Below are 16,346 nucleotides of genomic sequence, written 5' to 3' on the forward strand. Positions count from 1 at the left end.
CGTGCTGTGCAGCTCGAGAGAGTCTTGCAGGGTGAGACTCCCAGCAGTCCTTTGAATTTTTTTTTTTTTTTTTTTGGGTTTCTTTCGGTTTTTGACGATGGCCACAAACACACAAGCTCGTACTGTGACCAAAAGGCGTATGAACCCTGTGCGGTACATTTTTATCTGCTTGTTCTTTCACAAATAAGCAGTGACTATAATTATCATAAGACTAATTAAATCAGTGTTGTACTGCAGTTGTCCTGTGAAAGGCAGGTTTTCAGCGGGGAATCCAGTTGGCTCACGCTAACTTTTATTTTTCTTAACACTTCACAGCAGGCCATAACATAAGTGTGAAAATCTGGCACCTACGTGAACCCTGCAGTTTTAACTATTTGACACCACTGCTTTCAACTGCTGTGTGTGTGTGTGTGTGTGTGTGTGCGCGTGCTACATGCCCACTCCCAGCCCAAGCAGATAACACATCCTTCACGGTGTAACTGCATCTGAAAAGGTCCTGTGTGGGCTTTTTTCTGGAAGACATTATGCATTTAAAGACCTTTTGGATTGGAGCCAAGAACGGAAATAAAATAGCAGCTTTTTCAATGGATAGATCACATCAAACTTAGTGTTCCTTGGAGTTCACATTGTTAATATGTATAACGCAATTAGGATTCCTTCATGGATGTATTCTTCAGATGTGGATGCATGTAACTGTCATGCCAATGGTCTTGTAACATCAAAGTCAAACCATACGCTTTCTGTTATGATCCAATGACCCTTTTATTTCCAGATGTGATGATTTGACGTAATGCAAAGACAAAATTGCAGTCCGTGCAGTGCTCCTGAATTGCTTTGTGGATTTGATCGCTGACAACCTGGATCGCCCCAGTAGTTATTCTCTCATCTAATTGCAGACACAGAGCAGGAGAAAATTCTAGAAAGCAAATAGGGAGGGGATGCTGACAGAAGCCTTTTCTTTACTACTGTAGCTGTTTTGGCAGCTCATTAAAGACCGCTACTGAATGTCCAAACATGGAGCGAAAGATTGCAAGCGAGGCAAATCAGTTCATCGCACTTCAGCATGGTGTAGTTTTGCTCGAGCGCAATTAGTAGCTTGGCACAGGCACAAAGAATGGAAACCTCGGAATCGTAGACTACGCTAACATTTATATACGCTAACATATAACATAACAGTTTTATAGACTACGCTAACACATATATACCATTTAATATAAGACCTGGCTGCATGGTCATTATTAACACATATGCTCTGTGACGGTACTGTGCAAGCGCAGTTATGCACACAAAATGGTAAACCACTGCGGATAATGAAACTTCCTAAATTCCACTGTGATAAAAAGGCTGCGTGTAAAAATAGCGATACCTACACTCTTTCCCTTCCACACTGACAGTGGCCTAGTTTGACGTGAGCCTGCGGCAGAAGTATCAGCTAGTCTTGTAACAATACTTGCCTCTGACCTTTTCTCACTGGTTTTTAATAATAAGAAAAAGAGAGAAAACAAATTTTCCATCTTTGAAAGCATCTGATAGTTAGATTAATGTCACGGCTCCCCGTGTGCGTGGCTTTGGTTCGAACAGCGTGTAACCAGCCCTTTTGCTGGTTAGCTCCAGTCCTTGTTTTTGTTCCCTCATGTTCCTACTAATTGGGTACATGTCATTATGATGTATTGGAAATACATGTTTGATCCAATTTAAAATATTTCAGTGTGATGTCATCAGAAATGAAGCCCCAAAGGAAATGGCTTGGATGGTTATCCCAAGCTTTTTAAAATCCTCTGTGATTTCCATTGATATAAGATACGTTTACTACATCCTATTGTCCCACAGTTAAATTTTCAAATATAGTGCTTCTTGACTTTTTCAAATAATCTGAAAACTGATAAGATATGAAGCTTTAATTTATCATATAGATGATGCTGAATGAAATCTTAATTAATTAGGAACCTAAACCAAACATATGTATACCTCAATATCACCTCAGTTTTGCTCAGTTTTTCAGCAACTTCTGTAAGATAGTGGAAATGTTACTCTCATTTTTAAAAACTGCTAGGATATTTGCTCTTTTGTAAAAATGGAAGCTGCTCTCTTTAACTTAATGATTTGCACTGGTCTTCTATTCTAGGTTCAGGGGTGGCACTTGCAGTGCCAATGGCTGTGGAGAGTGGACCACTGGCTGGTGTTCAATCAAAGACTCTTCCCACTGCATTGGTAAGTCATTTATGTTTGCCAAATATCCCAGAATTTGGCATTTTAAGACCAAGGTGTATACTTAAAGGAATCCGCCACCAGGGAAAAAACGTGCGTTAAATTAGGAATGTCTCTCAATTGGTTCCCAGTTTTTTTTTAAAAATTACTTTCCATTGTTAATCATGTTTAAAAAGCATAGGAGTAAAGCTTTTGGATAATGCTGTTTCTCGGGCTCGAAAGCCTGGCTTTTTAAGTGTTGACTGTCCTGCGTATCTAGGGTCGTAGTGTTAACGGTCGGCCAATTTGTGATAATGCATTCGCTTTCACCCTTTTATCAAGTGGGAGGGGTGTCAAGGTCTAGATTCTACAATTCTGGTAAAAGTAAATCATTGGTGTGAGTAAAAATGTCACCTTTGTTGTGTGTCAGGTGCTTACAAAAAACGACAATGGCTCTCGAGAACACCTTGAGGTCTCAAGGCAAGGTTTCTGCAGCATCAGAAATGATTGCCAAAAATGCATTCAGTGTTATGCTTCACAAGTCAAGCTAACAAGATGATGAAAACGTAGCTGTGAAATAAATATTGAACAACTATGTGGATTTGGAGAAACTCCAAGGACATCAGTATGTGAATAATATACATAGATGAAACAAGATAAATTCACTGAGTTTAGTTTCGTTCATCCGGCCAAAGATAGCCAGCTGTTTTGACAAGCAACAAAAAAGAGATATGAGAAAAGCAATAGCTGGATTTTTAAAAATTGTGTTTATTTATTAATTTATTTATTTACTCATTAAATTCTTTTTTTTTTGGTATAAAGGGAAGGCAAAATTTTTGAGGTACTGCTATGTTCTTGGCCTACAATAATCCTATGCTAGTTTGTATGAAAATTGTAGTAATAATCATATGCTGTGGTGGCTGACTTGTGCTACTTCCTGATTCCAGTTCTTCTGTGATTGCTCAGATAAACTTTAGATCATTCTGCAATAGTGACGTTTGTTTGTGGTTACAGTTATACTGTATATTTTTGGCAAACTGTGAGAGAATACCCTTTCTAATATGCTCTATCATAGTGTTTGGTAAAAAGGCAATGCTTGGTCAAATCAGAGATCTGTCACAGAGCTAAATAATGATACAATGTTGAGAATTATATATGCAAGGTGCAATAATCTTTTTATAGTTGTCATTATGGGGGGAAAAAAATGTAGGTGATCACACTCCACAAATAAAAGTTTGCGCTTGATTACTTTTTAACACTACTACCCTGTCACGAACAGTAGTATTGACAGGCACTTGTGCTTGATAGAACTAGTGTTATCTTATAATCATTAGCTCCGGCAAGCACAGGCGCTTGAAAATTGAGTAATAATTAATTAAAATCGAATTAATTTTATTTTGCAGGTAATGACAACACTGGTTCCTAGTTAAGACTTAAGATCCATCCTGGGACCTGTGTCCTATATGTTCACCCTGGGGATAAGGCTATGAAAGCTGAGATTTAGTATAATCTAAAATATAACAGAAATTCTGAACATATGGTACAATATTTATAAATTAAGAAGGATTAAGTCCATTACCCTGGGTAGCTGTTCGCACATACTTTAAATGCCTTTCGCTTAGCACATTTCCTCCAATCAGACGATTTGCAATAGTGCATTGTTGCTGGTTTAAATTGTTCTGGATAGTGTATGTGTTTATTGTCCATAAAAAATGCCTTTACCGGCAGCTTTTGACCTCCCGGTCCGTGTTTCGTTCGGTTCCTATTTGGTGGTGGGAAACAAAAGCAGGATGAAGGGCCAGATTGTTGCGCAGCTGAATAGGGCGCAGTAACCCGAGCTAACGCGCAGCTCATTGTGCTTGGCTCGCTCCGATCAGTGCCTGATTGCCCTGGAATGAGAGAGAAACCTCCAGGACTACGTTGAACATTCATTATTCAGCAGGCGTGCTCACAGAGACAGAGAGGGAACAGCGAGGGCTGAACAGGCAGCGCATGAAGCTCTAGCGCGAACGTTCAATGTCATCCAAGTCAAACCTGCCGCAAACGCCTGCATCGCACTGTAGAATATTGCGACGGGAGGGACAGTGTGTGTGACCGCCTGTTTTGCATACTTTCATCAGACTTTTGTGTGCAGTTTGTACCTTTTTCTAAGAAAGCCTGTAATTTATTCTACGCACTGGGAAGGAACGGCACGGCATTTCTGGAAAGCACGCAGTGTCTCGCTGGATTTCTCGTGCAGTTATGAGGTACAGTAGCCAAAAAACTAGGCTTATATGTATGGGATTTGTTGTATAGTATGCTAGCTAGCCAGCTGCTATATCACTGCATTTCATGTACTGTACTTAGGTAGAAAATAGCAGGGGGGAAGAATCGATGAAGTGCGCTGGCTTCTGGTTGCTTAGTTAATAATAAAAAACGGTTTTAAATGATAAAATTGTCGAATCGTGGTACGTACTGCGCCGTTATTGGATGCGTGGACAAAATTGGTACCTGAGAACAGATGTCTAAAGGAGGTCACCAAAGCTCGCACACTGCGGAGGTTCTTCTTGCAGCATTATGTTTAGCAGTGACCTCAACCTAAACTGCACAGAAAAAGTGTATGGCTGCAGAAATCATAGCCAAGCATTGCAGTGGGTGTGTCTCACATATGTGTTATAGCTGCACATAGAGAAGACTAGACTTTTACGCTTTATCGATGAATACTATATTTTTTCAGTTTATTAGAACAAATGTTAAATAAACATTCTAACGTTACAGCTCTCGGTTTTGTAACTGAAGTTTTGCGTAACAACTGCGCATCTTGTTTATATTTTGGAGTTACATATCTTTTTAACTTGGTCCTTCAGTTTGTTTCCCATAGAAATCAAAATTGATTTGCTGTTTGGATCTTTGTTTTCAGTCTGTGTAGCAGCCCACACACACTGGAATAATATTGGAAAGCCATTATTAACTTGTGTCCTTATTTAGGATTATCTGATTTGGACATTTACCACAGCAAGTGATCCATATCTGATAGAAATGTTCTTTGTTCACCCTGATTTCTGTGGGTGTACAAACAGCTGTATAAATATCAAAGGATAGTTTCAAAGGCATTTTGCTATCTTACCCATTAACTTTTCATTAATATTTAAGAGGACGTAATTGATTGTCATTTGAAATAAGTGCATCTGGGACTGTATAATTGGAAGGTGCATTTTTCAAGGAGGCGCAGAGTAGCAAAGTATGAGGCATAGCCTATACCTGTGGTCCTGCAGCGCTGTTCTTACATAGGAGTGAATTGGCATAAATATATTAGCCACACTATTGAGAGCAACATTCCCAATGTTTCAGACACCTTGGTTTAGCAGGTACTTTTTTAGATTGGAGTGGTGGAAAGTGGAAATTGGTAGGAAAGTTGTATTATTTAATCTTCAAATTTGTCTAGCATCTGCAGTAATAACTGAATGCTGTGAAAGGTTCGGTGTTTGCGGACAGGATCAGACGAAGTGTGATATTTTGTGGGTCTCCTCTCAAGCCATTGGGCATGGGAGTCACTGAGATTTAAAATGCTCAAGTATGGATGCTCTACTGACTGAAGTGGTAATCGAGTTTCATGTCGACATTGCCGGGAAACAGTTGCCAAGAATGCAACGCAGTACGGGTTATGCACATATGAACTCACAAGGAGAATAAATCAGCGTCTTTGGATGAATTATAATTGCGTTGTTATTCGGACAATTTCACTTGGCATAGACTTTCACTCAGTTGTTTTTACATGGCGCTCCATTAGTGCTGTTAAATGCCTGAGAGCTGTACTAACATACAGTGGATATCTGTGCCAGTCTGTTACTTTTCATTTCAATTTATCATGTTACTATTGAGCTTAGAACTGTGACGTGTAGCTACAGTTTATTTTATTTCATTTAAAAGGACTTTGGTTATGTAGTGCTTGTGGTTTGACAAAGCTGCATGATAAAATACAAGGTATAAAACTGGAGCATTCTGGCTGCTTGCAATTCATTCCACATCCTGTAAACAAGATGGAGCTGTTCTGCTAAACAGCTCTGAATGTTCTCACAGCTGTAAGTTTGGATTTTGAACCACTAGCTAAGTTTCTGTTGGTGGAAATTTATGTGACACTGTTTGTGATTTGTCAAATGGAAAAAAGCATTGTATAAATGCATTCATAAATTATGTGTTCATGGAAATTCTAGACCGTTTATTATTGTCAGAAATCAATTACATTTGAAAGAACTGGTTTTAGTACACAGTTATTTGTCCAAATATTTGTAGTGCTGCAAAGCCTTAGCTAGCAGAGAAGACGTAACTTCTATAAACGTTTCAAGGATCCTTTGACTAAAACACGAAGTTTGTCATTTATTGGTAAACCAGTAAGCTCTAAATACTAAAGTAACTAAGTATTTAAAAAAAAAACAATAATGGAAAAGGAATTTGCCAAGAGATGAGCTTCCCCCCAAAATGACAAAGAAGTGGTTTAGTAATGTTCCATAACAGGTGTACTTTTCTTTTACTTTTTCGTTGATAGTGTATTCAGCAACCCAAACTACATTACTGGTCAATGCAAATGAATGGTGTGGGTCAGAGACAGTGTGTTTGTCCTTCCTAACTGTGAATGAAGAATTTAATGCTTCTTTTTTCCCTAAAAAGTTTCATGACAATTTTTTTTAAATGCAGTGACCGACCGTGGTGCTCAACTGCTAGACAGCACAGTGAAGGGAAGGGGCTGTCTGCTTGCCAGCATTGACCCAAATTGATGGTTGATGTTGCGGTAATGGGACACATCTGCAAATAGATTTGTGTTCTAAATTGATGGAGTGGATAGTGTGGATCAAAATATGCTTTGAAGGCCAATTTTGGGGGAGGAGGGGCGTGTGGTTCCATACATGGGACAGCCAACTCTGAACCCGTATGCAAACCCCCCCCCCCCCCCATCCTGCCAGGGGTTCAGTTACCCGCCATGGTACTTTCTCTTCAGGGATCCCATATCTGTCTGTGACCCGCTCTGCTTTACCCTTTTTTGAATAAATAGAAAAAAATACAAAAAGAGCACATTAAAAAAAACCACATTACTGACTAGACAGTAAACAGACCTAGCTTTTCATACAGTATAAATGCTCCGGCAAGTAGCCCTTTGTCAATGGGAACAAAATATATGCCGCTAACCCTGGTAAGGATATGAATCATGTCATGTCACCCATATTGATGTTATGATAAATAATATATGAAAGTGGAACACAATATTGCATTTGCTTTGGGTGATGTTCTATTTCTGCCTGTCTGAGGGATATAAGGCGTGACCTAAAGGACTGGTTGTGTGATTCTCCTCAGAACAGCTGTGCTGAACACCAGTGTGTTGGTGAAGTGTTCAGCTTCAGCAGGAAGCTCATTTCTGCTGAGGCTTTAGGTTTGTCCTTTCCTTGGTCTTTTTGGCATGTCCTTCATATTTGGGAGTTCTCTGAATGCCAGATTAGAGGGTGGATGAAGGCAATCAGCAATCACCCCCACCCCCCCTCCCCCGGACCCAAAAGGCAATCAGCGATAGGCTGTATATTCAAAGGGCCGATTGGCCATTTGCCATTTTATAGAATTGCCTGGCACCTTATTTGCAATGGTGTCGGTTGTTTGTCTCAGCAAAATAATGAAGCTCTTTGAGACCATAAGCAGATAGCCTTTACTTTGCCCTGTAGGGGGGAGTTAGGCCTCCTTACACATATAGGTTAAAGCAGATACAATTCTATTCATTTGGATGCTCTCTACCTCTTTCGTTATAATTGTCTCAGGTAACATTTAATCCTGTTATTTGGTTTGTGAATGATGAGTTGTGTGTTGCAGTGTTACAGTTGCTCTGCTTCCCTTCATGCGTAACTCGCTGGCTATGAGTAGTGTCATATATAATATCCAACAATTGTATGTTTTCATAACAGTGGGGTATTGTATTTATATCTAGGACCCACATACTTGTTAATTATAGATATCTCAGTACTTCTGAAATGGCTTACTAAGCATATTAAGACATTTATCTGAGCTCCTTCCCAAGATGTTCAAGAGGTACAATTTATCTTTCTGTGAACAACTATAATTTGCTTCCTTTGTTCATTTGTAACAAAGAATGAAAACTCACATACATACGTTCCAGAGACAGTGGTTTTTTTGTAAAGTGAGAGTTTTTATTCTGGGTTTTTGCTCTGTACCTTATGCTTAGAATTTTTTCAGGGAGCATTCTTTATTCTCTGACGGTCACTTCCTTTGCTAATTGCAATTAATTAACATCCGCTCGACATCTGCTGACAAAACCACATTATAATACTGTGCATCTGGAAATAAACTGCTCGTTAAAGTTGGCTCCTTATGTAATCATCTCTAAGCTTTGCTTTTCCCTTTGAAACTGGCTCTGTCTTGCTTTAGTCACACACCCTGCATTTATTGTAATAGAAATGCATTTCTAGTGATTCAAAATGTTAGGCCGCATTGTGAGTTTGCAGAAAGCCTGTCATTAGCACAGTGGTGGCGCTCGCACCGGCCGATTGACGTTTGAAAGCCTCATTAGGACGCCTGTGCCATGTTTGGCGTTTTTATCCCCGTTTTGTTTTTTTGGTGGTGTGTGCCACTGTGTGGCTGGAAGGGAGGTTGGGTCAGCGGATGTTTTAGTTAGTTAGCATCACGCTCACACCTTCACAACACCTTCAAATTATTACACGCTGAAACTCTACCTCAACGCCCCCTGTGTGCGTGTGCAATGGCGTGATCGGCATTAGTGTGATCGATTTGGACGCACCTTTGACAGTGTCGGTGTTCAGATTATCTTCTATGCAAATCACTACAGGGCTCCTTCATGAGGTAGTGGGCCTTGTTTCTGACCTAAAAAAACAAGGCCCAATACCTCATGAAAGAGCCTTGTAGTGATTTGCATAGAAGATAATCTGAACACTGACTTTTCAGGGTTAAGTGATAACAGCATGACAATGTATTGCCTTGACTAAAATAAGACTTCCTCTCATAATGTCCTTCAAAGTGACATTTTTAAGGTTTGGTGCTCTAATCTCTTATGAGGTCTTTCCTCAGTAATCCAATAATGCTATTGTCCTCCACGCATTCTGCGGCCAATACCAATAATGGACACTGAAGCCGTATGGGGGAAATTCCATTGTCCTTGATAAAATCAAAGTCACTCCTGCTAATGATTTGAAAGTGGGAATTTAAAAACAGGAAACGGCAGCTCTTTCACATTCCAAAACCCCATCAGAAGAGTCTCTGGCACAGCAAATCCAGGATTCTATATCCTATTTTTTAAATCTGCCGCTATGCCAAGAAAAAGCATCCTGATTAACTAGAACGAACGTACCACAGACATATCATTTTGGCTATTGCTAGTTTGTGAAGTTTTCCCGTTTCCACCATTCAATGAAAACCGCAGGAGTGTCTCACATCAGCAAATAAGCCACAAAACACGTCTTTTTTTTACAGTCTCAGTTTGACAATTCATGCTAATTATTAATGCGCTCTTTGTAGCCTTTAAGTGGAACACGCGGGGGCAGGAACGCATTGGGCACCTGGTGAACATGTGTTACTTCCTGACGTTATGGCTGAAGTGGAAGCGTTAGCCGCAGTGCTATTTCTTTACGGTAACCGAAGTCGCGGGAGATCGCTTTGAGCCGCGCGGTGTCGTGTGTACCGGTCTGAGAAACGGGGGCAGTCGGCCCTGCAGGGATCTCTAGTGTTGCTCTCCCCTTCTCTTTAGTGCATCACTCTCATTAAGCTTAATGGCCCTTTAGTGGGGCAGCGGTGCAGTATAATGGGCAAGGAGTTGGTCTTGTAACCTATAGGTCACAGGTTTGATTCCCGGGTAGGACACTGCCGCTGTACACTTGAGCAAGGAACTTAACCTGCATTGCTTCAGTATCTATCCAGCTGTATAAGTGTTTTTGATGGATGCAATGTAAATGCTGTGTAAAAAGTTGCATAAGTCGCTCTTGATAAGAGCGTCTGCTAAATGCCTGTAATGTAATGTAATGTAATTTAATGTCTCTTCTGTCTGTTTGGTGCTCATTACAGGACCCTGCCACTGAACAAGAAAAGTTCTTTAATCTTTGCTAAATTATTATTGAGCGCGCTCACCGGTGACTCTATTTTTGTGTGGCTTGATGTTTTGGGCAACGAAGCTTGAGGAATTAATGGATATTGCTTAGAAATTTATTTGGTGACGGACTGATTTTGTCATAAGCATAATAGCCATACGCCATGATTATTATCAGTTGCTGATGTACAGTAGGCAGTTAGTGTTTGCGTAATATGCCGTTAGCCCATCGCCTGCAGATTGATCCCACTGAGGCTGTGTGCGGCTCTTGAAATTGTCAGTGTCTGAATGGACGCATCGTATGACACGCTGGTTTAATGTGATATTTCCTTAAATCCAGACTTGGTATTTCACTGATCTGTCAGTTCTCTTTCCGTCCCTGTTAGCCTAGTGGGAGGGCTGCTATTTGATGATTTTCAACATTGCTTGTGGTTTAGAGAGCGACTTCAGCCATTTCCAGTCGAAGAGCGTGAGACAGTAATTACTGAAACCTCAAACGTGATCCTTGCCACTGTGTTTAAAAAATGTACAAATAAACAAATGATTTGGCTAGGTGTATTCTGACATGTAGCTAAGAGTTAAGGCCTGTTTTTGGGGCGACAAGGCCAGTTGATGAACACCTCCCTATACAGGATGCCAGTCCCTCTTAAGGAAATGCCCGTTCCAGCTCTTAACTGTTGAGTGACAAATGGAGAGCCTTTGGGTGCCATTTTCTTTTTGCATATTTCAGGCTGGGCTCCATGTTTCTGTTGTTTTTGAGAAATTATGCAGCAACTGTTAATTAAAAAAAAAAAAGCATGTTATAGCCTAATTACAGCTGGCCACTAGGAAAATAACTTTAAAAATAACCAGTTTGTTGCCACTGACCATTATTTCTGCTTTAATGGTGTCCCTGCATCATGAATTGCATATAAGAATGTAATGTAAATGTAAAATGTAAAAAAAATAAGGATTAGATATAGAATAGAGTAGATATGCATTTATTTCCGGTATTGCAGGCAGACAATGCATTTTTAATTAATTGCAATGATAAAAAGGTGACACTGCTTGCAGGACACAATGCATAGCATTGATAGTAGAAGTCCTGTAGTTCTCAATTGAAGTGCCTTGTGTTCATCAGCAGGATTTATTTTTACCCTGCAGTCACTAAAGAAGCCTCAGAAGAGTTTGTTTTGTCAGAGTAGGGGAGAATCATGTGAGAAAGAGTGCACTTAAAAGTCAGTCTTAACAGGAAGTAGGAGAGAAGAGCTAAGGGCTCTAGGTGCAGATGTTAACAAAGACTGACTTCATTTTCCAGCTCTGATAATTCTTTAGTGATAATGAGTGATATAGCAAACCAACATATAAACCCTAGTAAAATGAAACAAAAGAGACAATGTTCCAGGCACAAATGAATTCATTTAAAAGCATTTATTTTAATGGTAATAACATTTCAAAAAACTAGGACACAGGACAAACTAACATGTTTCCTCCAGAGCTGTTTTTTGCAAGAGCACCCAAACAGTAAAATGTCCAGTGTTAATTCAACTCTAGCATATAACATTTGGCCCAGAGTGGGACCAAATGTTATCTGTTACAGCTGAATTAACACTGTTAGAGCTGAATTAAAACTGGACGTTTTACTGTTCAGTTTCTTTTCCATTTTCTATATAATCAGCCCTTCATGCATCAACAAAACATGTACATAGTAGGTTCCCAGGAAGGAGAAATCAAAATGTCCTTATTCGGACCAGCTTGCTGGTCTGCAAAGCACATCAAACTAACAGCCCTGTCCTCCATAAGCAGTTGTCCCCGGGGGTACAAAGAGGCAAGCGGTGCCGGCCAGGCCTCCTGCTGCAACTTGCCATTTGTCATTTGTTTCCTCCCATCTGCGATTCCCAATAGAGGGGAGCTATTGAACAGCTCCATTAGCGCTGCCTGACCGTTCCAGAGCCTGGGACCTCTGTCGTCACGTCGTTCCGCTCTAATCCCCCCGTCACCCCCGTCATCGGAAAGCACTCGTTTTTTGTGACAAACCCGCGGATTGTCTTCAGTAATGCTGATTGTTTCACTTGGCTTGTAAGTGACATATATTGCATATTGTATTCCAGGAAAGATCTTGACTAAATGCCTGTGGTGTTCTTTGCATGAATGCAAGAACAAATTCCTATCAAAGAGAAGCCAAAATGTGTTCATAACTATTGTGTGATCTTCAGACCATTCATTTGCCTTGAGAAGCTTTGGGAAGAATGTCAGATGAAATGTGACCTGGACATCAACAAGTTAACAATAACCAGGTTTAACCATAGCTGTTTATTAACATACACACAATACTCGATGGCTTTCCCACACAGTCCAAGGTAGTGAGGAAACCATTGCCGTTAAATCGGCTACAATGTCCGTCAAGTACCAGATGAGGCGGTAAAATCACTGGATTTTATGTATAAAATGTTCACCTTCAGCCATGGTAAATTCAAAACGCGTGTAAAGAATTGTTTTTGTATACTTATTTTTTTTACGGTAACAGTACTGAGCAAAGCAAACTTTTTTTTTCATTTCAGTTGACAACTGAAATGTCCACTGTAACCCCAAGATACAAACAAATGTGTGCAAAGACAGGGCATCAAATCATTGACTCTGGAAAAGCTATCTGACAACAAGGGGGAACACCCAAGTGTGTTGTGATTTCTTATATCTATGATCCGCTACGCTGCACCTCACTAACCTTTGGGTGTGTGCCAATTTGTGTGTGGTGTGTACATACGTACACACACACACACACACACACACACATATATATATATATATTTGTAATGTGTTTAATATAGTATCCACACATCATGATTTTGAACAATGTTTAAAAATCTGAACTGTATAACTGTTTCATACCAAAAAACTCAGAGGTCAATATGCAGCATGTTTATGAGTGAAACAGTGTTCCGTGCCTGTCTTAACTGATGGTGTTCAAATGGAAGTTCAATTTAGCTTTACCTTCAAACTTAACAATACACAGAGCTTATTCACACTGTGTAAATTAGTGCCCTGGAAATAGTATTCAGAACGTGGTGATTAGTCGCGCGCTATCTCCTGTGTGATCTCCAAGCATGGCGCTGGGGTGTCGCTAACAACTTTTTTTCTTTTTTTTTGATGCTTCTGGTTTTTTAACGAGCAAAGTGAGGACGAATAAATTATTTTTCTAAACAAAGTTGTTTTACAAAAACATGGCTTCGGTGACTGGTGTAAATTGGCTTGGCGCTAGAGTTTTTATGTGCGTGCGAAGTAGGAGAATGCTAGGCCTCTGTCAACAGGCAACGGAAAGAGCCTAGCAGTGTGGATTGCAGTGCATTGGGTCCTCTGCTAGTTGCACCAAGAGACGTTTCAATCTGTAGTATCCCAACATAGAAAATGCGGGCATACCAGGTAAGGGTGTGGTTAATACATGGTTCTCTTTTATGACCAGTGCTTTTAGCCTATAATCAGGAAGCCATTTACTCAAGATTAAAGACCGTATAGGTTTAATACCACTCAGACATATGACATGTAGTAATTGTCTTACTGAATGTGATGCACAGGCTTCTTAGCCAGTATGCTATTTAATGGACTTCTATTTGGACTTCACTGCTAGAAATTTCTGTCTTAATAAGTATTTTATTCTTGTAATGAGACTTAAAATAGTTTTTTCTTCTCAAGTAGAAAATATTAACTTGTTTTAAGTCACTTTTTTTTGGACAAGTGAATTTGTCGTACCATAAATCTTGAAATGAGCAAGACCTCACTGGCCTTTTTGTTTTATTAGCAAAAAAGGTAATAGAAATAAGTCAAAATATAAGACTAAAATACTTGTTAAGATTAACTTATTTTTTGGTTTTTGCAATGTTATTCAAAATGTGTTGAAATTTTTGTTGAAGATTTAAGATCACTGATATATTATTAATGGGCCTACAATTTACAATACAGTAGGTCTATTCTTTGGCCTACTGAAATATGAAATGTTAACACAATGTGTAAAAGCCAGTTCTACAAGACGGATCCATTAAACAGTTAAATTCAAACTGAAACACCATGCATTTTAATAACTGACGCCTAAATTTCCACTCTGTCCAAAGCAAAGCGCCACACACAACTGGATCAGTCTGTCCTGTTCCAAAACATTCCCCACAGGACAAAATGATCTGATTATGAAAGGATGGTGCTGGCTTCATTAGGTTTATACTAAAAAAGGAAACCCTTTCCTTATGAGTAATGGATAAATGGAAACTCGCAAAAGCCTGTTGATCATTAGAACAAACACACAACTGATAAATATCTTAGTCTTGCTGTATGAATGTGGAATATAGTCAAGACAATATTTATACTATAATTACATTCTTTATTAATGCATCACTGTGTTCCCTCTGCTTTGGGGGGGGGGTGACAGTATTTTACTTGCTGTAATCATAGATGAAAACTGAACTCAGATTTGGAGTGATTTGGATACAGACGGCTAAATAATGATTATTTAAGCAATGAGACATTTAGAGGGACAAAAACATTTACTCAAGTTCAATGAATAGTTAGGAGAGACGGGTGTGGCAATGTGGTTTAAATCCACTAGCTTATCTGTTAATTAATGGGGCTGTGCTTCAAAAAGGAAGGGTTTGTCTAATGCACCCAAAATCTAAACCCGAGGATACTTTCACACTTCAGTAAACCCCTTGTAGGGCCCCTGCCATGTTTTTCTGCTTGGTCTTCACGAAAAGGCTTTTGTTAGTTTTCCCTGTGTTTTGTGATGTAGGATTAGTGCTGAATTGTGACCAAACCAAAATCCTGTGTGACAAACTGTTCCTGACAAACTCTAATCAACGTCCATAATTAGGCTTTTATTCAACATACCAACAATGTGCACTTATAAAATAAAATATGTCATTTGTTACAGCCAGGATTAATCCAATAATATGAAAAGCTGGAACACTTACTTTCATTCCTTAGAAAATACTGTTTATTTGTCATTACATTGAAGGGCCATAAGATCTTATTCAATTTAACATGAACAAAATAGTTTGTCCATAATTATGAATATATCAAATCAAATCAATTTTATTTGCATAGTACAGAATACTGCCACAAAAGAAAAGAGCAAAAAGAAGCAAGAGCAACAACAGAGCCAAAAAATAAATAATTAACTTTTTTAATGAAAAACGGTACAGTGGCTTTAATTATTTTAAAAAGCTCAAAGCTTGGTGAAATTACAATCATAGCAAACTAAATTAAATCTGCCAAGAGGATTATTTTCTGTGCTGTCTGCATTTTGTTAAGCAAAGAAGCCAATGCATATCAATTTTTTGAGTGTCAGAGTGGCCTAGTAACCTGAAGGCTAGCCCTGTACTCAACATGAGCAGTGTACTGAACCTCAACAGTTTATTGAACCTCAACAATGTACTGAACCTCAACAGTGCACTCAACCTCAGCAGTGCATTGAACCTGAGCAGTGTACAGCGCTGACGCATGCTGTTTGGCTCTCGTTTTGTTTGACAGAGGGAGTGAAAGTGGTGCAGACGAGGACCTGATTGAGTATTTTACCAGCGCTACCCTGTCGGAACCCCCTTCTCATTTTAAAGTGAGCTCCTGCGCGCTGTCCTGCTAGCAAGCCGTGCCCTCATTAGCTGAGTGCTTCAGGCCAGCTCCGTGGCAGTAGGTCTGGATATTGACGTTCCTGCGTGTGATAAACCAACGCTTGAAATACTCTCGCTTTTCTCATCAGTGTATCCACATAGATTGAATAGATTGAGTTTTATTTTTGTTGAATTTAATAATTTCATATTTCCAGCTATGAAGATAGAGTGAATTGTCGATGCACTCTTGTGTATATGTGGGTCTCTATGGGTGTTAAAAAGACCAACCATTGAGGGTACCACAGATAAATAAACTGCATTATAAACAATTCAGAAATTCTTCTGCCGTAGAGAAGAAAATGTCACACTGCCCTGTGTTATGTTAAAATACTCATACATTAAGTAGCTTCGGTTTTTGTACTAATATTTTATGACACCATTGACACTCCTCTTGGATGAACACTCACCACCTGATGGTTCTTTCACACTGATGTCTACAGGTGCCAAACTGCCAT

General features: G+C 39.5%; 1 protein-coding gene across 3 annotated transcripts in view; it reads left to right on the forward strand.

Moving 5' to 3' along the window:
• The window catches only part of LOC118212175 (A-kinase anchor protein 2), a 120,910-nt gene that overhangs the window by 68,833 nt on the left and 35,731 nt on the right, over nucleotides 1-16,346 (forward strand). For all 3 annotated transcript variants that reach the window (XM_035389822.1, XM_035389824.1, XM_035389823.1), the window contains one exon: nucleotides 2,126-2,211. In XM_035389822.1, coding sequence (XP_035245713.1) covers nucleotides 2,126-2,211 — 86 coding nt within the window. The remainder of the gene's footprint in view (nucleotides 1-2,125; nucleotides 2,212-16,346) is intronic.

The sequence above is a fragment of the Anguilla anguilla genome, chromosome 14 (genome assembly GCF_013347855.1).
Source record: "Anguilla anguilla isolate fAngAng1 chromosome 14, fAngAng1.pri, whole genome shotgun sequence".
Classification (NCBI taxonomy): domain Eukaryota; kingdom Metazoa; phylum Chordata; class Actinopteri; order Anguilliformes; family Anguillidae; genus Anguilla; species Anguilla anguilla.